At 46.1% G+C, this 24,046-nt stretch overlaps 1 protein-coding gene across 1 annotated transcript in view; it reads left to right on the top strand.

Moving 5' to 3' along the window:
- FAM102A (family with sequence similarity 102 member A) overlaps nt 1–24,046 on the top strand; it is a 37,773-nt gene that overhangs the window by 6,198 nt on the left and 7,529 nt on the right. Inside the window, exons 3-9 of the mRNA XM_027650131.1 lie at nt 14,859–14,979; nt 15,303–15,332; nt 18,864–18,980; nt 19,468–19,514; nt 22,069–22,220; nt 23,332–23,436; nt 23,703–23,892. Coding sequence (XP_027505932.1) covers nt 14,859–14,979; nt 15,303–15,332; nt 18,864–18,980; nt 19,468–19,514; nt 22,069–22,220; nt 23,332–23,436; nt 23,703–23,892 — 762 coding nt within the window. The remainder of the gene's footprint in view (nt 1–14,858; nt 14,980–15,302; nt 15,333–18,863; nt 18,981–19,467; nt 19,515–22,068; nt 22,221–23,331; nt 23,437–23,702; nt 23,893–24,046) is intronic.

The following is a 24,046-nucleotide window of genomic DNA, read 5'->3' as shown; positions in this document are numbered from 1 at the left end:
GTGTAGGCACAAATGACCTGAAGCTACTTGCTTTTGGCAGCTGGTGGGATGCAAAGCATTGTTATACTGTAGTGATACACACAACTTTTTCATTTCTGTAGGACATAAATAAAAGGGAGAAGCATTGCCCTGCTAACACAGGGCTTGGTGATTCAGAAACCTTTGTGAAGGGAGGTGCAAGTCTTGCCACCTCCAGAATGTAGCTCTTGGTGGTGAGAGTTAAATCAGCTACTTCACTGTCTTCACATAAATAGTCATTGTGCCTGATGTTATGGGATCCTTCAGGTAATTAGGTTCACAGCGTTTGGCTTTTTCAGACTGGAAAATCGTTAACTGTTTGTTTAATCAGAGACTGAAGGACTGATTCAGCCTGGTTGAAATGTGAATCTTCACCACTGTCTGCCTTAAAACAAAGATTAGGTAACTAAATAGTTTCTTCTAGAGTCCTCAAGAGGGAAGAAAACTGTAGTGAAAGGAGATCGCTGGCTGAGTTCTGCCTCTTGATTCCAGTGCAATTGCCATGGTTTAGTAGAGCAAAGAACTTGGTTGTGGCTTTAAACCGTTCTCCCAGTCCCGTATTTTAGGACAATAGGCTCTCTCCTCTTCTAGGGCATGGGGTGTGACAACACATTTTAAAAATACTTTTATTACAAACATGTCTGAAAATGTAGACCTTCCCTATGCGTACATATATTCCTAATACACAGATCAAGAGAGTGAGTTTTAATGTTCCAGAGCTGTTTCACACACTAACATCCTTCCTTCCTGGCAGAGCCTCAGCAATAGGCTCAGGGTGTTAATGGAGAAGGGATTTGAACACAGCCTGTAGAAGTGATTTGCAATCAAACATACCCTATTTCTAGATAATATTATAGCACCTGCTGTGCCTTGCATTCTGAAACAAATACAGAGAAAAGAGGCAGTGAAGATGAGAAAAAGGAGTTCATTCCAGAAGTGTAGCTAAACGTAGGTGCAAGTTGTGAGAGCAGAAGCAGTGGATGAAGTTGAACCTCTGGCAAGTTGGGGGTGTTGCAAGAATTGCAGAACTGATAGAGCACCACACAAACCAGGCACAAACTGTCTTAAGCTGCACTTTTGAGTTTGCAGAGCACTTCTGTCACCTTTCCTGGGCTCTGGCAGCTACACCTGCCCCAGCCAGGGTGGGTTGATTTGCTTTGTGCCAGACTTGCCTCTTCCTGTCACCACATTGGGGCGTGTCACAAGACTGGCAGAATTATGTCAAAACCTTCCTTCCACGGGCGCTGTATCCTGTTGAGTAAAGAATAGTCTCTGTTCATGGTCTGACTGTGCCCTGCCTGCTGTGGCTCAGGCAGGGGCTGCTCTGTTGAGCAGAAGCTGTAATCTAAAGCCCTGTAACCGATCTGCTGTGTGTACAGCATCAGTAAATACATTTGGATACAGCCGGCTTTCAAACTTCCCCCTCCTCGCCGATTCTGAGCTGGCATTGCTTTGACAGCTGACTCTTAGCAACAGCCTTATCTGTGTGGCTTAGGCAGCCCTTGGCTCAAAAAATTACTCATTGAAAATTAATGTTCTACTTGGAGATTTGGCCACCTTGATTTGCAGGGTGACGGTACCATCAGCTCTGGCTGAGGACGAGGGGAGGTAGAAGAGGGTGGCCTGCCCCTCCTTTAAGACATGTATTTATTTCTGAAGTACAGGGAAAAACCTAAATGGCTTCCAGTCTGTTTATTCTTTGTGCTCTTGAGCTGCCATCAGTGTTGACTCTAGCTTTGTAGCTGAATTTCTGAGGAATTCATGCGTGCCTTTGGGAGCCTGTGGTCTCGCTGCACAGCAGTTGGTATTTTAATAGGCCATAAGTTGCCCGTGGCAAGTTGCTCTGGTACCAGTTTCTAGATGAATGAGGCAGGTAAAGATTTATTTCTTATTATTATTTTATTGCAGGAAGCTACATCTGGTAGTGTTTCAGGAAACAGCCCAGCCTGTCCCTCAGATCAGAAACCTCCCTCACTTCAGAGCAAGTGTGTAAGCTGTCAGGATGGGATGGTGAGGCCTCACAGCATCCACCTGAGCGTGGCTCTGTGGGGTGTCATCCGTGAGAGGACAGGCGGATGTGGCTCTTTGTGTGACCTCCCTTTTTCAAACAGGATGTGTTCTGCATCCTCTGTGGGCTGCCAGTTCTGCTCTTGCAGCCTGCTCTGAAATGGGTCTGGAATTATTTCATAACTGTGGGTTGTTGTAGAATAAACTAGAAGCCTTTAGGAGTAGCATGGACCAACATCTCGATCTGCCTGTTTCTTCTGTAGCATCCTGTGACTTTGCATCAGTAATCTGTGCTGCAAAGGTGATGATTTCAGGTGTTATCTCAGGATTTGTTAGCCTACCCCAGTACCAACTGCTTGCCCTGCAGGGTTAGAGACTTTTTTTTTTTTTCCTCCTTGGAGTTTATTCATATTATGCCAAGTGCACTTGCTGGGAGACACGATGCACTTCTCTGTCGTAACTCCAGACTTGGCATCGTGATCCCTCTGGTACCATACAGTGGGACTCGGCATCTCATTTTAGTGCCTGGGTTTGAAAAGCACTTCCCACTGGACAAACAGTTGTGCCTGTGTTCACTGGATGAACAGCCTTGTTGTTTGGTGTATTTTTAATCTGATGAGCAAGAAAGGCAATTGTTGTGCGGGATTCAAAAACGCTGACGGTCGTGGATGTTGTTTTCACGTGCTCGCCGTGGGTCTCCCATGTAAGCTCAGTTGGTAAGGCCAAGATGAGGAGATGGGATGGAGTTATGGGGATGAGGAAGAAAATGCAGAGGAAGCACGTGGAGACTAAAGGATTGGGAGGAGGCAAGTGTGGAAGAGACAGGATGCTCCAGATTACCAGTAGCATATGCAGTCTGTATAGTGGCTGCACACCCTGCGGATGGAAAGTAGCTGAGCTGGCAAGAGAGCAGGATTATGCCTTTCCTTTAGCTGGATTTATCCTATTTCATTGGTGAGAGAAGGCCTTGAAAGAAGTCCCATGTTGTAGTAGGAGATGGAACTGAAGCTAAAAATACTTTTACAGCTGTATGCTGTATTTTAAATAAGAAATGAACCCTGAAAGCACTGAGAGGGAGGAAGGAAGAGAGTGTGTGGATTTACGGTCCTGGAAGGGCTAGAAAGCTGCAGCACTAATTAGTAATGCAGCTTTAGAGACCTACAAAACCATCACCCCTGCATGTGGTTGGTAACTAGCCTGAAATGTGCTCTCTGAAATAAGCAACTAAAGCTAGAAAACTTTCTTTTGGAGCTTCCTAGAGCTACATGTTTGCCTCAATGATGCAAGTTCCCTCTCTTGCCTTTCAGTGTACCAGGTCTTTTCCATGCCTTTCAGAAATTGCCAAGCACTATTCTCCAGTCTGGCTTTGCAATGGAAAAGGAGCTCAAGGAACCTGTAATAGAAAACCCTCTGAAAGGGATGTGGCCTCAGGGTTTCAATTTGAGGTAGTCACATACCTCCATTTTGCTTCCAGAATAAAACTTTGTATGAAATGACTGTGGCAAGATGTTTCACTAATGGGTATTGGGTTAATGATCAACAGAGGCTCCCTCAGCCAGCTGCCACATGAAGGACTGGTCAGCACACGCCTTCCTGTGCTCCTACCTGCCAGTGGAGCTTCCATTCCTCCTGAAATGCAAGCTGTGAGTGTGAGGAGTACAAAACAGGCAGGACAGAGTGAGCCCTGACAAAGTTTTCCAACCATCTTGTTCTCTGTCCAGTCACTTCTGTTTCCACTCTTTAAGGGGTAATATTGCTCATCAAATTAAAAACACAAATGACCAAGAGAGGAGGAGGGAAAGGGTTGCTTGGAAAAACTCAGGCATAGAGAATTAGTTCTTTTTTTTTTTTTCCCCAGCCTTCTATCAGACTCTTTGAGGCTTTATCTGAGCTTTGCAACAGCAAAGGTGAGGTTGGGTGTGGTATAGTGGTGTTCAGTGGAATTTGTTTGCATCTGTCCAGGTTGGGGAGAGGGTTTTCAGTTTGATTGTGTTTTCATCATGCTTTTTTCTCCTGCTACTTCCTGTTCTTCCCATCCTCCCTGTGCCTCCATATCACAGAATATGAGGGAGGCATCTGGGATATTTATAATTCAGCAATTTTTCCAGAACTGTTAATGCTCCATTGCCCTGGAACGGAGCAATACCATTCCCACTTGACAAAGACTTGCTGTACCAGTCAGCCCCAGCTAGTGCAGCGTCCTGTTTCCAGGCTAAGCAATAAGGGCTCTGCAGAGGTAGTCTGCTTGCCTCTGTTACAGATTAATTATGCAGTAACCCCTCTGTTGGAAAGCTCTTTTCCTGGCTTCTGTCAGTGGCCTGTTCTGGTAACACAAGGCATCTGCATAAATGTTGAATTCCTTTCAAGTGCAGCGCTGCTCATTTTGTACCTTCAGCAGCCTGCAGTGCTCCTGCTGCAAGGGAAACTCTGTGCTGTGGAGGGGGAGTGTATTTCCTACAACTGTTTCTGTCATTTGCTGCTGTTCTGCTCTGTTGAACACTCTTTTTGTGCTGTACAGGGAGTAGCTGATCGTACTCTGGCTGCTGTTCTCTTTAAGGTCCATTTCTGATGTATTTTTGTAGCAATGTCTTTTCCTGCTATAAGTGCAAGTGTGTCTGTTCTGTCAAAACAAACCTGCGTGTTGTTTTCCCTCCAAAAGTAATGCAAGCACATCTCCAATGTCGTTTGCTCTCAGTAGGGGAGAATCAAGGGAGTGTGTTGGAATACAGCTTGTGGTGACAGCCACAGAGGAGGTAAAGGCTCTCTGATCCACAGAAACCTGCTCCTGGCAGTGGGAGCCTGTGCTGACATCTCCCAGGGGCTTAACCAGCAGCGACTGCTGCTGCAAAATGCAGAGCTCTTCCCTATTCTGCTTTTAACCCAGATGTAATTTGTGAAATTACATTTCTCTGATTAGGACAAGTTGCATCATGAGATATTGGTTGCTCTTAGGGAATTGTTTTTCTGCAACTGTAGCTCCAGAGAAGCAAAAGCAGCTCTAGCTGCTCTGTCTCAGACCCTTTTCTCTCCCCTCTTGCTGGCTCTGTCAGTCTGGCATAACAGCAGCTCTGACACTCCCCAGTTGGGGCAGAAGGGAAGGGATTGTTGGGAGAGGCAGAGTTTAGAAGTCCAAGCCTGTCACCAGCAGTATGGAGATGAGTCAGGGGGCACAAGCTTTTCTCAGCAGCCTCTTCTCATTTGCAAACCTCTCCTGCTGAGTGGCCTTTTTGCTGCTAAACCCCGACAGCGATAGATATCGATGGAGGGGACATCCAGGGAGAATGTGTTTGAACCTTGTCTTTAAAACCAGTGGCCTGGTTTGTGCTGCTGAGTGGTGCCTTTATAAAGGAGCTGTGGTAAAGCACCTGTGTTCGTCGGGGAGTGGAAAAGCTGCTGTTAACACGTAAAGGGCTTTCTCCTGGACTGTTGTGTTTGTTTTGAGTAAACATGTACTGTATAGAAGTGACTCACAGGGAAACATGTCTGAGCATGGTAGGGTGTTACCTCTTGGGTAACTAAACCTACTTTTAGCACCGGGGTTGACTTCAGGCAGCTTATTTACTGGAGGGCTCTTCAGCATGTTCGAGCCAAATTGCAGTGATGTTACATCACACAGTGTTAATGAAATTATTCCAGAAATGAACTTGGCCTCATGTGCAGGTTAATTTGCACTATAAAGACTTCTCTGGCAAACTCTCCTGGTTGAAACAGGGTTGATATTGGCAAAAAAAAGTCACTTAATTATTCTGGCATCAGTATGTTTTCACGTGCCGTAAATCTGCCTTGGAGGCAAAAGGATTTTTCTCTCTACATCACTTGCATTAGGAATGTTGTTCCTAGTCTTGTGTTGATTCCCTTCAGGGTTTTCATTTGCCAGATTTACTATCCCAGCAAAGCCTTGAAGTATTGAGCTGACCCATATCTTGATTTTTCTCATCTTAGGGGGCATGTGTGGATTTGTTTTGATTTTGAAAGGTAGGGTGGGGTTTTTTTCATAAATAGCTTTTTTTCTTCATAAGAGCATCTTGTTTTGAAACACAGCTTTCTTGTATCAGGGATTTGTAGCCATGACTTGTGCCCTGTGTAGTGGGGACATTATCAGAGTTCTCCTTGATGGAGTTTATGTTACTGTCTTTCTTCACTGGGAATTTAAATTTGGTCAGCAAAAGGCAAATCTGGAATCTCTCAGAATGACAGCTAGCACTTAGGGGATGAAGAAAGTTTATAAATACACCAGCAATGGATAATCAGTGTGTCTTCATTTTACATCTGTGGTCTGCCAGAAGTGAAAAGGCTTTCTAGAAAAGCTACAGTGTGATACAGAAACATGTATTGACTCTGAAATGTGGTGGATTATTCCACCTTAATCTTGTAAGCATCTGTACAGAACAAACCTTAGAGGTTTTCTGAAGCATTTGGGACCTTATGAAACTTTGATTCCACCATCTGTTAGAACCAGAGGGGAAATTTGAATCGTGCTTTGTCCAAAGGGCCAACAAACCCTTGGAAGAGTTGGGATTTTTTTCCCCCCCTCTTTTAACTTTTGTGGGCTTTACTGTGCAAGTGAGTTGGTAATGAGCCTGGACACCCCTCAACCCCCAAGTAGCATGGAAGTCTCTCAGCTTGGGGTTTGCTCATGCCCCTGTAACTCCAGCTGGCTTGGCTGGAGGTGCAGGTAAGAGTTCATAAGCGGTACCTTAGTTAAGTTGTCCCCATACCTGTTTTATGCACTGAGAACTTTTGATTGTTCAGTGGTTGTAGTTGTGGAACATTAGATCTGAAAGGTGTTTCTGCCCAGAGTTAGACAAGTTCTTCAGAGCGTGCTGGGCGTGAACTGCAGGGTAACCCAGTCTGGGGCTGGGACAGGCTGGAGAAGGCAGCACCAGCACACAACAACCTCAGCGAGGCAGCTGGTGGTGACCTGGGCAGACTCAAGTGGAATCCAGTGCAGACCTGCTCTTGTTTCTTCTGCAACTGAAATCCTTGTGAATTTGCTTAAGAGAGGAAAGCACTGGTGGTGGGCTGGGCAGCCTGGCACATGGCTCGTTCTTGGCTAATCCAGCCCCAACGTAGTCTATCGGAACAATAGAAGTAGGAGTTGGTGTGGTGACTCAGTGCATGATCAGAGTTCAAAAAAAGCAAATGCGTCTTTCAACGTTCAATACGTACGTTATTACAGACTTGTGCCCTAGTAACTGAGTCATCTATCCAGTTATTCCATTCTCTACACTGAAGAGTTTGGTGGTTCTTTGCTTGTGATGTTTTTGCTCCTGGCACACATCCCTGGCCTCAGACCAAAAGGAGCTTGTGCTCTGTACATGTGGCAAGAAGTCCTTGGATATGTGCTGCTCCGTGTTGGTCTGCCTTCAGCACAGTGTGTAACAGTAGATGTATTGCACAGCATTTGCTGTTACACTCCCTTCTTGGCCTTGTTTTCCTGATGTCCATCTTTTCTTCTTTGCTGTGAGATGACAGACTGTAAATTACAAATACCTCAAAGCACAGTGGCTCTGCTGGGCATGTCCCATCTGCACAGTGCCTTGTATTGTCCCTTGCTGCTTTGCAGCTGAGTCTGTTAGAATTATTTCCCCGTGCCTTCTCCCTGCTCCACCCTTGTTCAACTCATCTGACTTGTTCTATAGCTTAAGTTTTAAAGGGTCATTTTTCTGCCTTTTTTTTTTCCTCCATTTGGCACAATTTTTATTTCTTTATGCAACTTCTGCTGTAGCACTCAGTCACCAGCTGAACGCAATTTTTTCATAACCTCCATTGTTTCTTTTAGTATTTTTAACATAGTTCATGTTAGGAGTAGATTAAAGGTTTTAAGATTTAGATACAAGGAATGATTGGAAATATTTTTTTCTAGAATAACCCCCAAAGGTTTTAGAAGCTCTGGATGTACTGGAGAGTTTGGCTACCCAGTACAGTGATGTGGAGTACATGGGATGAACTGCACTGGAAAACTCTTGCCTGTGGGACATTGTGCATGAGGTGCAGCATTTCATGTCTGTAAAAGACACATGTCTGGGTGCACGTGACTGGAGTCCAGACATAACTAAATTACTTTCAAAGAAGCTGTTAATACACAACTAGGAATGCTGATGCTCGAGGGTTTTCTGCTGGTGATTGACTGACTGCCACCCCAGTTTTCCAGGAGGTATTATGACTCCCTGGCTTATACTGGTGGACCTTTATCAAGATTGATCACTGCCTTGGAGGGAACTGTAACACGCAGTTCAAAAGCTTTACGGAAATAGGCTTCTTCTGGAAATGAGGTTAAAGCCATAAAAAGTCAATCCCTTGCCTGGTAGATTCCAGCTTATTCCTAAGGAGGATTTCTAAATCATTCTTTGAATCCTGTTTTTTATTCCATGCTCGCCTGGTTGTTTTTGCTCCAGTTCTTTCCTCGCCTGCCTTTGACATACTTGGTGCTGTCGTCATCGTCCCCTGTCCCCCAGAGAAGCTTGACTGCTCCTTACCTTGGTTTCTCAGCTGTGGCTGAGGTTTCTTGCATTAGCTTTTTTCTTTCCTGTGCATTTGCCATTAATCCTTTTTCCTGTATTTGTCTCATGTACAGTCAAATAAGGATTATGCAGGCTGTGCTGTTAACTGCATCAGTGGAATCTGGTTTTCTGAGCTGACTTTCCCCTACTCTTCCTTCCCCGTTCACTCTTTCCCCGCTTCCCCAGCTGCCAGTGAACAGCAGGAGTGGATATATGTCCATCTCCTGGTGTGAGACTGTGGGACATAGCATGATGAAACCCTTCAGAAATTTTTGGAGGGTTCATGTTCCCTCCAAAAAATGCTGGGTCATGTGAATGCTTCGTTGTTAAAGCATTGTTGTTCACATTTGGCATTTGGAGAGCCCACATATATGACTGGTCTAGTGCAAATGAAGAATTAAATGGCTGTAAGCTGATGCCAAGAGGGAGGTGTGGGTCAGTGTCCCTCTCCATCATGGGCCATTGGAATGGGTTTGCTGGGAATTCAGAAGTTAATTTTGCAAGCAGGTGGTAGATGTGATGACTTTACTGCCGAACCCTTGCTTAAAACACTTGCAGTGCTTTAACATCCAAATAAGACTTGTTTCAAATGACAAAGGCTTGCTCAGTTCTCTCAGTGACACAGGCTGCATCATCTGTCTCTGAGCCATTTTTCCATCATAACTGCTCGTGTCTCCTGCACAACAACCAGCACTTGTCAGCTGGAGAATACGGGGTTGTTTGCAGAGGGGGAGACGTCCAACTCCTGGGGTTGGCAGTTGTTCTGCTCAGTGATGTAAGCCCAGGCACAACAGAGTAACTTTATTGTGGGGAGCTCTGTCAGCCCTTGCTCTGCTTCTGCTCAGGGAAGGCAAAACCTCTCCGTGTAAACTTGCTGTAAAGCATTTCTCCACCTCCAGGTTGGATGGATGCCTTGGATTTCACGCATTGTGTATCCAGCTGGGTTTTATGATCCTGTGTGATGTTCCCCAAGGAATATGGTGTGTCACCTCTTGTTCTTGGGATACATTTTCACTGAGCTTCCCAGCACTTTTTACTGCATCATGTTTGCTTCTGCTTTCTGCCTGTGTATGAGCTTGACAACAAAATAAAATGGATTATGGCAGCTCTAAGCTTTTACCTGTGTGACCCATTCCTGTGCTGTCTGCCCATGGTGCATCTTGTTCATTGTGGATTTCTCTCCTTTTTCTTGCCAGGCATCTGGATGGCAAAGCCTCAGAGCTGCATTTTAATTTTATAATGTATGCTGCAGTGAAGTGCCCTGTCCTAAGCCCATTATTTGGGGATACCTGCAGATTTTGGATCATATATCTAAACCAGCTAATGGCTAAATAAGGGCTTGCTTTCTATTATATATGTAGGTTCACCCACATTTGTAATTTCTGTGTTTTATAGGCAGTGATCAGGCCCTGTTTTTGTAGCAGGACCTGCTGTGTTAGTAGGATGGAATATATTTTGGTGTGCTGTGAATGCTGGGGTGTGAATATTGGTTCCTGAGCATCTTAGAAAGTCAGTTTTGAAACAGGCTTTTCAGGGAATTTTCCTTGCCCTTACCCATGGTTTTTCTTACAGCTTTGCACTAGAAAACCTGGTTAAAATAGTAACTGTCTTCTCTAGAGCATAACACAGGATTGTTCGAGGTTTTGCCAAGCTAAGGGAGGTGTCAGTGATCCTGCTCTAATTGAGCCTGTGGGAGGACTGGGGAATAGATGAGACTGTTCTTAGGGTGGTCTCTGCAGCTGAAAGCAGAACTGTGTAAAGAAACGCTGTAGGAGATGCCCTTCATGTGCAATCTGCTGAAAGAACTGGATTGTTTCTTGATCCCCCTCTGTGATTGAGGGGGTCATACCCGCATTGCTGAGGTTGTGTTACCTTCCTCCCCAGAAGACTCACTGCTGGTGTGTGTCAGGGCCCTTCAAGGGCTGCTCTTCAACCCACTGCACTTAAAAGAATCTGAGCTGGGAGTTGGCTTGGTGGATAAAATGGTTTTATCTTTCCTGTGCCTTATCAGATGAGCTGCTGCTACTCCTGCAGTGGTGAACCAGTGAGGAGGATGCAGAGTGAGTGAGCAGGAGAATTAGTTCTGCTTGAAGGCTCTGACACAGATCCACATCTCGGAGGGGGGACAGCGAGCATGTGGACTGACCGTCAGAAATAGGAAGGCTTACCCTTCCTCTTTGTGTAGAAGAGGAGGAGAAAATCTGAATAAGAAGCTCTGTATGTGTGCTTATCTACCTACTGTCTCATTTAGCCTGAGGTTTTCCCACATCTGCTCCCGTGCACGAAACGTCAGACTGAGACACACTGCTCTACTGAAACATTCAGTATTAAAAAGCTATTTTTTTGTTGTCATTGCCCTCCCAGTAAGGCTGTGGCCTTTTTATGACACACTGTCTTACATATGGCAACTGCCATAAAGTAAGGGTGAAACATCTGCTTTCCTAAATGCTTCAGCAAGGCAAAAGTGTTTCAGCGAGTGGTGCATTGGAAGCTTGATACCCAGTTGGGCACAACTCAGCCCTCAGTCTGTAAATAGAAGTTTTAATCTCTGTTCTAGTGTTTCATTAGCTAGGTTTTCATGTGGGAGAGAAGGAGCCCAAGATAGCACAGGTCATATACGTGGCCTTTTTCTAGAAGTGTTTGCTTTAGCCAGCTTGGATTCATGAGGAGCTTTGTGGCTTTCTGGAACAGTGCTATTCTGTCCACGGCACTAAAATCACAGTTGGTAAACAGCTCCTCTTTAAAATCTGTTCCTTGTGTGTTCTTCTGCCTGTCTCCAGAGCTGTGTGTGAGATCTGAACACAAAGAGGCCTTGGAGGCTTCACCAAGCTCACTGCTGCTCCTCTAAAAGCAGGTAAAGTGTTGGGTTCCTGCTGTGCATCGTTCCCATTACTTGGATTTATGCAATGCTATGGTGAAACATCTCACAGCTGCTCTTTTTCTGGTAAACCTTCTTTCAGGGGGTAGGATGGTGGATAAGGGATGCAAAATACTGTTCCTCTGGCTGGTCACAGAGCTGGAGGTAGATGAGCAGCTCCAGGGTTGGAAGACCCAAGAAGCTCCTTCTGAAACTCCACTTTCCACAAAAGCTGCCGCAGGGTTGCATCAGTTTATTCTGAGGAGATATATTTAGGTCTTGAAGAGTAATTACACAGCTTTGAATAAGTCTCAAGTCAGAAGAGGGCAAAGCTTAGCTTGCCAGGGATTCAGCCTTCTGGGAGTCTTCTTGCAAAATGGTCCAGGCAGCTTTTTTTAAAATAAAACTTCTGAAGAAGACCCACTGAATTGGCACCTGGCATTGGTCTGAACTATTTCTGGCTCTCCAAATACAGAGTAAAACTTAAAATTAGACACTTCTGGTTTTAAGCTGTGAGTTTCTGCTTCACTTTTAGTTGCCTTGTGATTAGGATGGAAGGAAACGCCTCTTGGTGCAGCCCTCACCACCCTTCTTGTGTGTTTTTTGTTTCTGTATGATGGTTCCTAATTGTACATCAGAGAATATTCTAGGGCTAAGTACAAAACTGCTCATCATCTGAGTTCTCCTTTTTTTTTTTTGGTCCCTATTTTAGTGTTCTCTAATTACCAGCCTGACGATAGCTTGGTGGGAGGTGGATAGGCAAAGCCCATTGCTTCCCCACATGCCATCTTTTGGAAGTGTGGAATTAATTTTTAAGAGTTTGGTTTGAAACAATAGAGCTGTCCCTTGCTTGTCTAATGATACAGACCCAGCCCCCACCCTTAAGAGCCACTCTTTAAAGTAAAAAAAAAAAAGGGAGGTTGAAATTCATTGTTGAATGATTGTGAAACTTGTGACTGGAGAGCAGCTCAGCATTTTATCTTGTAAACTCCCTCTCACCCTGTGCAGACTATTCCAAAGACATAAAAAGCCCCAAGCTATGCTGCACCTGCAGCTCGGGTTCGTGTTCACTGTTCTGTGGGTAACATAACCCCCCCCAAATCCTTTTCCTAATCCCTTGCACTGTGTGGTATCTACAGCAGTTTTGGGAAGCCAACACACATCCCTAATAAGAAGCAGAATGTCTGTTAGCAGAGCTTTTGCTGAAGGCAAATTAGCTATGAAGCTCTTTATTGCTAATCAGTACTTTTTTGCCGCGTTTTGAAGTAATTAGCCTTCGTTGGACTTAGCAGCATCCAGCAGATGCTTAATCATGGCTGCATTGTAAAAAGAGTGAGAACTCCTGAGTAAGGAAACTTGTACTGGAGGAGCCCTTGATGATCCCACTCACAGAGCAGCTTCAGGATCTGGGAGCTGGAGCTTAGTCCCGTAAATACTCACTTTTGCAGGAGTTAGAGCTCTGAGCAGGGCTGAGAACAAGGTGTGTGAGCTGTGAACAGTGTGCTGTTCTACCTGTCTGCTTGAACATCATTCACTTGTAGCTGCCTTCCAGCATTCAGCATGAAGCCTTGCTCTCTAGAAAACAGCAATTCCTTTCTAAAGACACCTAATGCAGCTAAAATATTCAGTGATTTCTGCATCCCCCTGTACCTGCCTTGCATCGCTGAAGCACGTGTCCTCAAGTGTTTTTCCATTCTGTTGAATTCCTCTTTTTCATCTGTGGCTGAGTTTTCCTTCCTTTAGGTCATTCGAGATACCTGCTACTGAGTCAGGTTTAAGGCACCCACATCTGAAATGTAACTTGCCTAATTTGGCTGGCTCGGTGAATATTTTATTATAGGCAAAACCTTTTTATTCCCTCCGGAAGTGTTTATTCTCCTGTCTGAAAGAGCTGGAGTGAGTTGAGTGGAGCAATGAGAACCAGATCTCATCTTGAATTAATCCCAGATTCAAAGGTATTTTTGGCACTTAGATGTCTCGCTTTTCACTGACTTCAATAGCAAGCCTGAGTTCTGTCTGGAAGGGGTTTAAGTTCTCTGCCTTGAAAGAATTGCTACCTTCTGTTTTCTCTTGTTTTAAACAGGGATGATCAGCCTTTATCTGCATTACAGAGGATTACAGGTTTCAGTTATTTGTCAGTGATTCCTTTTCTGTTCTCTGTGTCTTGGCCAGCAGATTCAGTCCCACAATGTCTCAGAGGACCAGCAGGGACCTTCTGGCTTAGGATCCAGTCCCTGAATTTGTCCTGTTGGGCTCAGCTCAAGGTTGCAGAAGGGCTGCTTGGGCTACAGCTTCTGCCCCTTCCCTCCCAGGAGGAGAGTTGAGGCACTACCAAGGCTGATCATTCTCCCCTTTGCCACCAATCCCTTTGGCCTGCACCATGCCCGGGTCAGATTGTGGGAAGCCTCCCTTTCCCTGCGAAAGCAAACAGTTTATCAGGTGCCCTTGCCCCTTAGTCCTGTGCTAGGAGGAGAGATAAGAGCGAGATGCAAACTTGCTTGCTCACAGCCGTCAGCAGTGCCTTCCCTTCCTCCCCCGGCCTCATTACTCTGAGAACTGACCTGGCTGAGGGCCAAGCTCCGAACCATAAATGGATCAGGTCCTGCAGAGGCTCAGTGGGCAAACCAGAGCTCTGTGGAAGGACCCACACGCCTTGTTTCCAGGCTCCTTTTGAAAGGTGAAATCCAGCTTCCCCTGAGGGCTCTGCAGCAGCCAGAGCTGTACCTGAAGCAATTCCTGTGCTCGGAAAGGCATCTTCTCTTCCTCCTACAGGCTCAGGCAGGAGCCGTGTGCTTCTCCACTCGCCCTGGAGATTAGGATAGGCTGATCAGAAGCTGTGCAAGCAAAACCACCTCCTCCCTGGCAGAAACTGCCTTACATCTGAACCCCCCACATGATTTGAAGTGCAGTGTTTGCTTGGCATGGCCCTGTCTGCCTGAACCCAGGAGCATTTGCACATGTGTTTTTGTCCTCCTTCGAGCTGGCTATCCTCACTGGCTTCCTCCCAGCATGAGAAGCAGGGAAGGACAAACCATCCAGGACACACAGCACGTTCACTGTGCAGAGGCTGTACAAACAGACATGCTGGAGGAAGATAAGCTTGTGAACCTTCAGCCCAGTTGGGTTACAGAGATTGGCTCCATCCACTCCGGACGGTGAATGAGCTAAACCGGCTAAGCAGGAAATGTCAGAGAGCTCGTGAGAGTTTTAAAGGCAAATTCTGCTGATGAGATGATTAGTCTGCCTGTAACCTAGGTGGATTTTACCTTTATTGACTAGTGAAAAGCTTAATGGTAACGTAACACCCTTGTGTGGCGCCGTTTCGGGTGGTGTGGACCAAGCTGTGTTTGCGCAGGATCTTTACAGGCCAGGATGCCAGTCATTAAAAAAGGTACTTAATAGTCTGATTTGACTTTGTACTTTTATTTGAAGAATGTTTTTGTTATTTGGTTTTTTTTTTTTCATTCTCACAGAGAGGAAGTTCAGGAAAACTGTGTCCGCTGGAAAAAGAAATTCACCTTTGTGTGTAAAATGAGTGCCAACCCCGCCACAGGGCTCCTGGACCCCTGCATCTGCCGAGTATCTGTCCGTAAGGTGAGCATCCAGCTTCTGCTCCTGGCAGGTAGTACCACCAGTGCACTGGTGGTGGTTACTGGGTGCTTTTTGTCAGCAAGAAAAATTGCACGGACTGTGGTGGGAAGGAAGGATTGTTTGGGCCAGGACGTGCTGGAATGGAGCCTCTCTGTCCAGCAAGGGTACTTGATGGAGGGTGGGAGCAACCGGGGTCGTGGTAGCTCTTGAGAGACAGAGATTTGTGAATCCTGAGAGCAGATTCCAGGATTGAGTTATGTCTTTCCCCCTGTTTCCCCAGCACATATAATAGCAGCTTTTCCTGTTTGTTTTGTCTCCCATTATAGGAACTGAAGGGCGGAAAAACCTACTCAAAGGTAAGAGCACAGAAAGGGCAAATGTGGCAGAGTGATGATGGCCTTGTCTCCTGTTAGTCCTCGACACCCATTAGAAACCAGTGGCTGCTGAGTGAAGCAATCTGGAGAGATGCTCATTAGTTCTGAGTTTAAGCCTGAATTAAGAGAGTTCCCAAAAAAATCCCTTCTAGGACAGGATCCAGATTGCACTGGATGTGGATTTGGGGGGGGTTGGGAAGATGATCTGCATGTCCTCAGACTTTGGGGAAGTTCTGAGTCAGATGTGAACTCTCTGGCTTCTGGCAGCATCTCCCTAATAAAGAAACACAGACTCCAGTTCTGTTCTCCAGAACACAGCAGCCAGCTTGGGCTGGGGCAGGCATCTCACTGCCTTGTGAGTGCAGGCAGAAACCTACAGCAGGAATCACTGCCTTCCAAAGCACAGGAGATGCTGAGGCAAAAACCAAAGGGATCAGCAGGGATCTTAGTTTTGGTTTGTTTCCTCCTCATTTTCTTGCTTCTGCTATGGAACAGACAATGGGCCACCCCCTTCTCCGCCTTGTGCTGGATCAAGAGACAATGTTGGCTTAGAAGCTGAGCTCACACAGTGCCCGAAATCATGTTTGTTTGAAAATGAGTCACTGCTGCTGGTTTCTAATAAACAGATGCTCAGGTCACGCACAGCCCTTTAAGAATTTCTTCTCATCAATATCCTTTCTGAGACCAGGGAGGCAACTGGTTGTGAAGGGTGCACTGCACTCCTGTGAACTGCTGTGCTGTGTGAGACAGGGCAGTGTGGCTGCCCACACCGTTCCTTTTTCATTGCTAATTAGGACATGGTCTCTAGGGCCATCAGTTTCTCTTTCACTAAATTCACGCTGTGGGGAGGTTATTCATTCTGCAGAGCTGCCTGTCCAGGGAGAGCAGCAGAGCTGGAGGAAGAGACCTGCCTCTGAGACACAGTAAATCCATCAGTCTGTGCCTCCTGCAGCGTCCATCCTCAAGCTTTCCACAGTGTTTGGAAATTCAGAATTAAAGGAAGCCTGAAGGCATGTTTCCATGGTGGAATTAACCTGGACTCTTATTCAGGCCATGTTCTAACCTATTTCCTTTTTACTCAATTGTGTTTAGTGGCATTTAAAAGAGACCTCCTTGCTCCAGCCCAGAATTGGAGACCAAATCTCATGTGCTTTTCATCTCTTGTGCTGGTGTCTTGCTTGGTCTTCTATGAAGAAAATCTTCTCCTAAAAGATGATCCAAGCATTTCAGCAGCTTAGGCACAAGGGATGTCACACCAAACAGGGTGATTGCAGTCATGCCCTATGGACCAGGCTTATTCCAGACAGGCCCTCATGGCAGGACTGACTGATCTGGGCTTCCCAGTGTTTCTAGCAGAAGTCTGTGGTGTATGGCCACACAACTGCTTTCCCATTTTAAACCAAAATAAGTCCACACCTTTTTGAACCATCTTAATTCAGCTGAAAACTCCTCAAATCGTGGCAGCAGATGTAGAGGATAATGCAACTTGTGAATGCCCTTTGTAGAGGCTGAGAGTGATGGAGCTGTTTGTGCTCCAGGCAGAGTTTCCACTGACTTGCACACCTTTGGGTTTGACGTGAATGTCACCTCAGTGTCAGGGGTTATGGAGCGGAAGACAACAGGAAGGACTGATAAAGCGGAAACTCTTTCCTCTGAGCTGGAAGAAACACTATCAGCTGGCTGGAAAACTGAGGAAACTATTCTGAAAGGTTATATCTGAAAACATCCTTTTGTTAAGGGATCTTTCCTCTATATACTGGGAGTCTGCTTCCTGAAAAAGCTTCTGACCTCAGCACACCGTGTGGGTCGCTGGAGGGTTCTCCCACACTCTGACGTCGATCTTCTTCAAGAAGTTAGTGCTGTGGTGGCAGAAAAAGGAACTGGGTCTGGGCCACTCCTGTTGTTCTCCTAGTGTGGTTGTTCTGTGTCTTTGTCACAGTGATGGATTGCAGCTCCTTCTGTTGCTTTCTCCTGTGCTGTTTATCTCCAAGAGATAAAAATTTGCTGCTTTTTCCCTTCTCAGTGAATAATTAGAAAGCAGCATAGCCCTTGGCTAGAAGAGACAGAGGAATTTCTAGGGCAAGGACTGGAGAAACACCTGCATTAAGGGAATTGTTAAGAAGGGAGAAGAGAGGGAGAAAAGGATATATTTTTCCTTCCTTTTTTTGCTGATGAAAGGTTCCCTCTCTATCCCACATCTTTTTTTCATTTGCCATCAGGAGTTCCCTTTTGCAAATGGGGTGGAGGAAGCAGCTATGCTAATGTTGGTACTGTTTTCCCGGAATCATATATCTTGAGCAGACTGTGGTTTAGACTTTTGATTTGGAGCCATGGGAGCCAGGGTTCCTGTGGCAGTGGCTGTGGTTTGTGCTGACTCCCTATCAGCTTCCACAGTTGACAGAGCACCACATTTCCGTAGGATGGTGCTACTGTTGGGGCTTCCCATTCAGTTGTGTCATCCAACTGTCAACACTGGGGCAGGAGGAATGTTCTGCAGTGCTTGGAATGACCTGCTGCTGCTCCACCTGTGCTCTGTGTTCTCCTGGGAGCTGATCTGGATGCTGAAGTGACGCAAACTCTCCGTGCTTGGATGGTTTGTCCAAACATGGGGTACAGCATCTCTTCCTGGTCAGATTAGATGAGACACAACTGACTTGTATTCCTAAAGCTCTGCATAAAACAAGCTGTAACTTTTTTTTTTTTTAAACACTCTGTTACTACACCAGGAATTAGGGCAGGAAAACAAAGGTACTCTTCATTGTGTTTGTGTCTACAAGGTGTCAGTGCCCTCTTTGAATTTACCTGTGGTCTTCAACTTTCTGTCACCTTCCCTGTTTGCTTCCCCATTGTTAGAGGAGGTTTAGAGAGCTCACAAGTAAATCTCTCCAAATATTTTTCTTCCCTTCTGCCTGTCAAACATCCCCCTTGCTGGTTAAGCCTTAGCAGCATTGAGGAAAACTTTGCTCCAGCCCAGCAGCTGCCTCTGAGGGGTGAGGCACATGCACTGCTCCATGGCTGCGGGCTTCCAGCTCCCTGTGCCGAAATCTCAGTTGTTTTTTTCAGGATGGTGTCACTTTCCTCTGTAACAATATCCTTTCATCTCCTGGTTCACATGCTCCACTGCATTCTGGGATGGCCCGATACAAAGAGTGCCTTATTATGTTTGTGTATGTGTGATTCTGTTTTTTCCACATCATTGACCTAGTGCCTTCCATGTCCTTGGTTATGCAATGGCTGCAGGCTGGTTAACACTGTCCTGGCCAGCACCACCACTGTCTGCCCTTCCTCCACGGAGGTTTGGCTTCCTGAAGGCCTCCCAGTGTCTGTCTAACTTGGGATTAGGAACGTAACCCTGCCCATCCTCAAGAACAGGGGATCTTCACAGCCACCACTCCTGTTTCTGCCCTTGCTCACAGATACTCTCTCTTTTTTTAGTCTGTGTGACACCGTGTATCTCTTTATTGAGTAACCTTTGTTCTCTCTGGTTCCCCTCCATTGTTTTCTTGGCTGCAGCTGGGCTTTGCTGATCTAAACCTGGCAGAATTTGCAGGCTCTGGATCCACTGTCCGTTGCTGCTTGCTGGAAGGATATGATACTAAGAACACCCGACAGGACAACTCCATCCTAAAGGTACAGCAGCTGCTACTGCCACAGCTGAAATGCTGTGACTGAATTCGGGGAAGATCACAACCAGAGTGCAGTGCCAGACCTCAGAGAAGGTCCTGTTAGTGTGCAGAGACAGGATTTTGCTTTTGTGCTGCTAGACTGACTTGGGAAGCTTCCCATTATCAGAGTTGCCCTTTGATAATTTGGCATCAATTTGGCCAAGCGATGACCCTTAACAACGTTCTCTGTCATCAAAGAAACCAGGAATGGGAGGGAGGGAGGAGATTCTGAGTGCATTGTCAGGGTGGCCAGGCTGGTGTCCTGCTGAGCCACTTGAAGTTACTGATGCCAGGGATTTCGGGCAGGAAGGGAAATACCTTGCCAAATCCCTGAAGCTGATTTCCTTTGGAAAGGAACTAGATCTTGCTAATCTTTACACCCAGCCCTTGACCCCGTGGCTGTTGTGAAGTGAGGAACACTGTTAATGATGTTCCTTGTGTCCCCTCTCCAGGTCACCATCGGAATGTCGCTGCTCTCGGGGGACCCCTGCTTCAAAACGTGAGTTTCTGGGCAGACCAGGACACCCATTCCTTTTGCACTTCTCTGCTGGAGACTAAAACTGATGTAGAGGAGGAAAACTAATGCCCTTGATATTGGGAAGAACAGGGAAAAGCTTAAAAGTGTTTGAATCAGCCAGAAAAGCGTTATCCAGCCTGTGCTGTTGATTGGTTTTGTTCTCTGCTCTGGCTTTCCCAGTTTGATTATTGCTGTGCACAGTGTTTTCCCTGCTAGCATGAGTTTAGGTTGTGGAAACCAGTAGATGCTGATGACAAACTTCATGTTTTGCTGAAGGGTAGAATTTCTCATGGCTCTGGGGTTGGTTTCAGTGACCTCCAAGAGGACAAAGGTCACTGAAGAAAACAGCCTTGGAAATGGACATGCTTCAGCACATATCATGCGGGATAAAGATCTCAGATTGAAACAGCAACAAAAATACTGCAAGGCTGAAACATTTTAATTTTTTTTGTTTTTTTTTTTTCTAAAGGGTTCGCAGTTTGTATTAGCAGAGAAATTGCAGTCCTGTGGGGCTTTTTGTGCTAGGAAAGAATAAATACAGTTAAGGTGTGAAGCAGTTTTGCTGCTTAAAGAATTGTTGGTGAATCAACTAACAAATATCCTGGCAGAATCTCCTCTTACACTGCAGTGTGGTGTCACAGGGCTCTGCAGTCCGAGCCCTGCTGTGGTGTGCTGGAAGGTGTGTGACTGCACACAGCAGGGCTGCCACGTGCCCACAGAAATATTTGGGTTTGACTCCCAGCTGTACAAGAGAAGAATGCTTTACCTGGAGGCCATCTCTTGCAGCAGTGGTCTCCTGGGCTAAAAAGTCTAATTTTAGGAGCTAGCTTGAAGTGTTTGTAAATTAGCTTGCATTTGTGTTATAAAATGCTGCATAATTTTTGGTAGGTTTGTTTTGTGAATGGCTTTTCGTGGTGCTGCAGCGTTTCCTGAGACCTTCAAGCCCAAAATCAATGTCATCTGATTCTGAAGAATTTCTGCTTCAGAAGGAAGCGTAACAAAGAAGTTTTTGATATCTTAAACCATAATTTTATAGCAGTAACAGATGTTTTAAATCTGGGGTACTAGGATGTCTGGGAATAATATGTCTGACAAAAATACCTGTTGTTCCTTTGCTGTGGAAGCAAGTCCTACTGTTAGAGTGCCTGAAAATTATACAGAATTGGATATAAATATCCATTTAATGTAAGTAGGTTGTCTGAAAGTCAAACCTCCTAATTTTCTTAAAGGATTTTTGCAGTCACTGCCACTTTCTCCTTATATGTTGATGATGTGCAGAATGTCTAAAAATGGAAGCTTTGCATGTGGAATAGTCCTTGATCAGTAGAGCTTCTGGTAAATGGCACTCATTAGGGGGATAGGCAGGAATTAAAACTGTGCTGGGAAATCGTTTCCAAGCACTGACTTTCTGCAGGGGTGGATGAACCTTCTCCTTCTGGGGGTCACCGAGGGGGGCAGAGCAGGCTGAGCAGGAACACTTTGCTTACATAAGGCTGTAAAAGGCTCACAAACCTGTGAAGCAAAGTCTCCAAAGCACCTGTGTGCATGTAAATCACTGATAACGTGATTAGGGAGGTTTTTTCCTGATGAAGGCATGTGGGTTTCCTGGAACCCTCACAGCCATTTGGCTGCCCACATAAAATATTCTCAGTGCTTTATTCTCTCTCCCAAAACACTGCAAAGGTCCTCTCATGTAGCGTCTTTCTTCAGAGCTTCAAGTGAGACAAATAAAAGTTTTTATTTCTCACTCCTCACTTAAAAACCATAATATGATCCATTAGTTACAGTTCAGACTTCAGGCTACAGGGAGGTTAGGGCTCCAACAGGAAAATTCACTTTGCCACGCTGCACATGCTGTGGCTCCCACCCAAAAACACTTCTGGAGGAAGGGAGGGGGCTCCAGGCACTCATAGCTCTGCCCTGCAGCCAGCATTTACAAAGGGATGTTGGGAGCACACAGAATAACCAGAAAAATAATTTTGACAGCTGGAAAAACACTTTAGTCTCACTGAAAAGTAGTTTAATCATCAGTTAAAGAAGGGAAAGGTTATTTGATTGTTGTAAAAGTGCTCTCATAGGGGGATGGGGTTGCTGGGATAAAAGGTTTCGTTTTGGCCCTTGAGTGAGAAAGGTGTAACAGAAAGGGAGCTGGAATTGACAGTGATACAACAGCAAACTGGTTCCTGTTTATGAAGCCAACTGGCCACTGGACACGTGCTGGGGGGGAAAGGGCAGCTCTGGTTGGTGTTCTGGAGCACAGTGCAAGCTCGGAACCTGTTGTCCTGCATAAATGATTCAGTGGTCCCTCTTTGCCTTAATTTACCTCGGAAACTTGCTTTTTCTTGTTAATGCAGTCCAGATGCAGTACAAGGTAGGGAAGACCTGAGTCTGGAATCTAGGAAAACAAAACCCAACACCCCACTGAGCTGCTGGTCAGAGGGCTGCCAGCTTCCCCCTGCTGGGAAGGGTGGGATAAATAGAGTTTATTCCCAGTCCCTGCCTGGCACTCTGTAACCTCCTTCCCTTCTGATTACAGGCCTCCTTCCACCGCCAAATCCATCACCATACCAGGACAGGACTCTACCCTGCAGCTGACCTGCAAGGGAGAGGGAACCACAAGCAGCAGCAGTTCCTCCACCATCGGCTCCCTGCGCCAGACCAAGCCAAGAACTGCCATTCTCAGCTCGGGTATGAATGCCCATCCTGGAGCCATGCAATGTTTGGCTGTGTCTGGACGCTCCTTTGTTTTTTCCCAGCAGTTGCAAGCGCAGAAACTCTTTAATTTTTTATGTTTTCCCATCTTCAACCCCATTGCTCATTAAGAAAAATTGAGAAAAACAAACCCATCTAACTGTAAGTGAGGAGAGAAAGGATGAGTCTTTGCCATATGCATATTCCTGTTAGAGGAGATAAAACGATTTGTTACTGCTGGGGATTTAATAATTCATGCATTGCAGTCATCCCTGCTTTCCACTGTGTTCAGTGACACTCAACATTGTTCCCCACTCAGCTGTTCTGTTGCTCAGACTTATCTTCTAGAAAAGTTCCTCTGAAGGTTTTAGAGGTTGGTTTGAGGTCTAATGGCCTTGTTCCAGCTGCTGATGCAGTTCTTTGGCTTCTGTATGAGCCTGTTTTCAAGGACACTGCATTTTCACTGCCTTTTTTTTCCTTCCCAGCATATTCCAAATGTGCAGGCACATACACTGCACCAAAATAGCTCTCGAGTCTCATCACCTCAGTGACTGAGCACAGGGTGCAAGTGCTGTTCTTAAAAAGCTGGCTAATGTGTTACATTTGTGCACTTCTGGATAAGCTTCCTGCAGGAGACAAGCAGGGGTCATAGCAGAGGAGCAGAAGTTACACTGAGGTTTCTGTATCAAATTCAGAGGTGATTTAAATGGTATAGGCTCTCTCACAAGTAATAGCGGGGGAAAGGCAGTAACAGAAGCACCCAAACAGAGGCTGTAACACCTCACTGCCAGTGGCCATCTGATGCTTTCTTGGGATAGCTTCAGATACTACCTGTCCTTCTAGAGGCTACAAGTCCCCAGAGATGTTTGTAAGTTGAGGTACTAGATGCTAGAATTCGTGATAAACTTGACAGAGAAGCTCATTGTGGTCTTCCCTACTCCCCAGGTGTTTCTAAGCTCTGTGCCAGCCTGGACAGCAGGGCTCTGCCAGCAGAATTGTCCTTTCCTTGATCTGGCATCCCAAGATCAGGTTCCAGTCCAAGCTGATCAGGGCACAGCATTCTGGCTCGGTTATGGTGTAAGCAGAATGTCCTGTTGTTCCTTGGCAGGTGTCCCAGAGGAACCGGATCAGAACCTGTCCAGCCCGGAGGAAGTTTTCCACTCGGGGCACTCGCGGAACTCGAGCTACGCCAGCCAGCAGTCCAAGATCTCTGGTAAGCATTGATTCACACAGCTCTGCCAGCACTGGCCACATCTGTTTTCTTTCCTGTGATGAATCCCTGTGACAGTGATTTGCAGCCATCTCTCACCCTGCTCTATAATACCAGTCTCCTGCTTAGTCTCTGCAGACGAGCTCACGGATTTGTGTCTAGACATCTGTATGCAGGAGTAGAAACGCTGGTGTGAAGCTGCCCTGCCTGTTAACTGTGCTGCCAGGAAGGGGGGGAAGGTGTGGATTGTGATCACACTGTGTTTGCAGGTTACAGCACGGAGCACTCCCGCTCCTCCAGCATGTCTGACCTGACCCACCGCCGGAACACGTCCACCAGCAGCAGCGCGTCTGGAGGGCTCAGCATGACCGTGGAGTGTCCTGAGGGAGAGCGGGACCACAAACTAGAGAAGCCACCTCGCCCCCCCAGACCGGCCCTTCTGCTGGACAGACCCTCCCGGTGAGTAACTGCAGAGCAAAGACCCTTCTCTGGGAAGGAGAGACAGAACCTACTCCTTGACTTCCGTGCAGCGGTAGATCGGTTTGTAGCCACTGAGGAGGAGATTATTGCCAAGAGAAGCAGGACTGCATATGAAAATATGTGTCTTAAAAAG

This window comes from Corapipo altera, unplaced genomic scaffold (assembly GCF_003945725.1).
Source record: "Corapipo altera isolate COAL_440 unplaced genomic scaffold, ASM394572v1 268, whole genome shotgun sequence".
Classification (NCBI taxonomy): Eukaryota; Metazoa; Chordata; class Aves; order Passeriformes; family Pipridae; genus Corapipo; species Corapipo altera.
The sequence above is the reverse complement of the archived record's forward strand: the minus strand, read 5'-3'. Positions and strand labels throughout refer to the sequence as shown.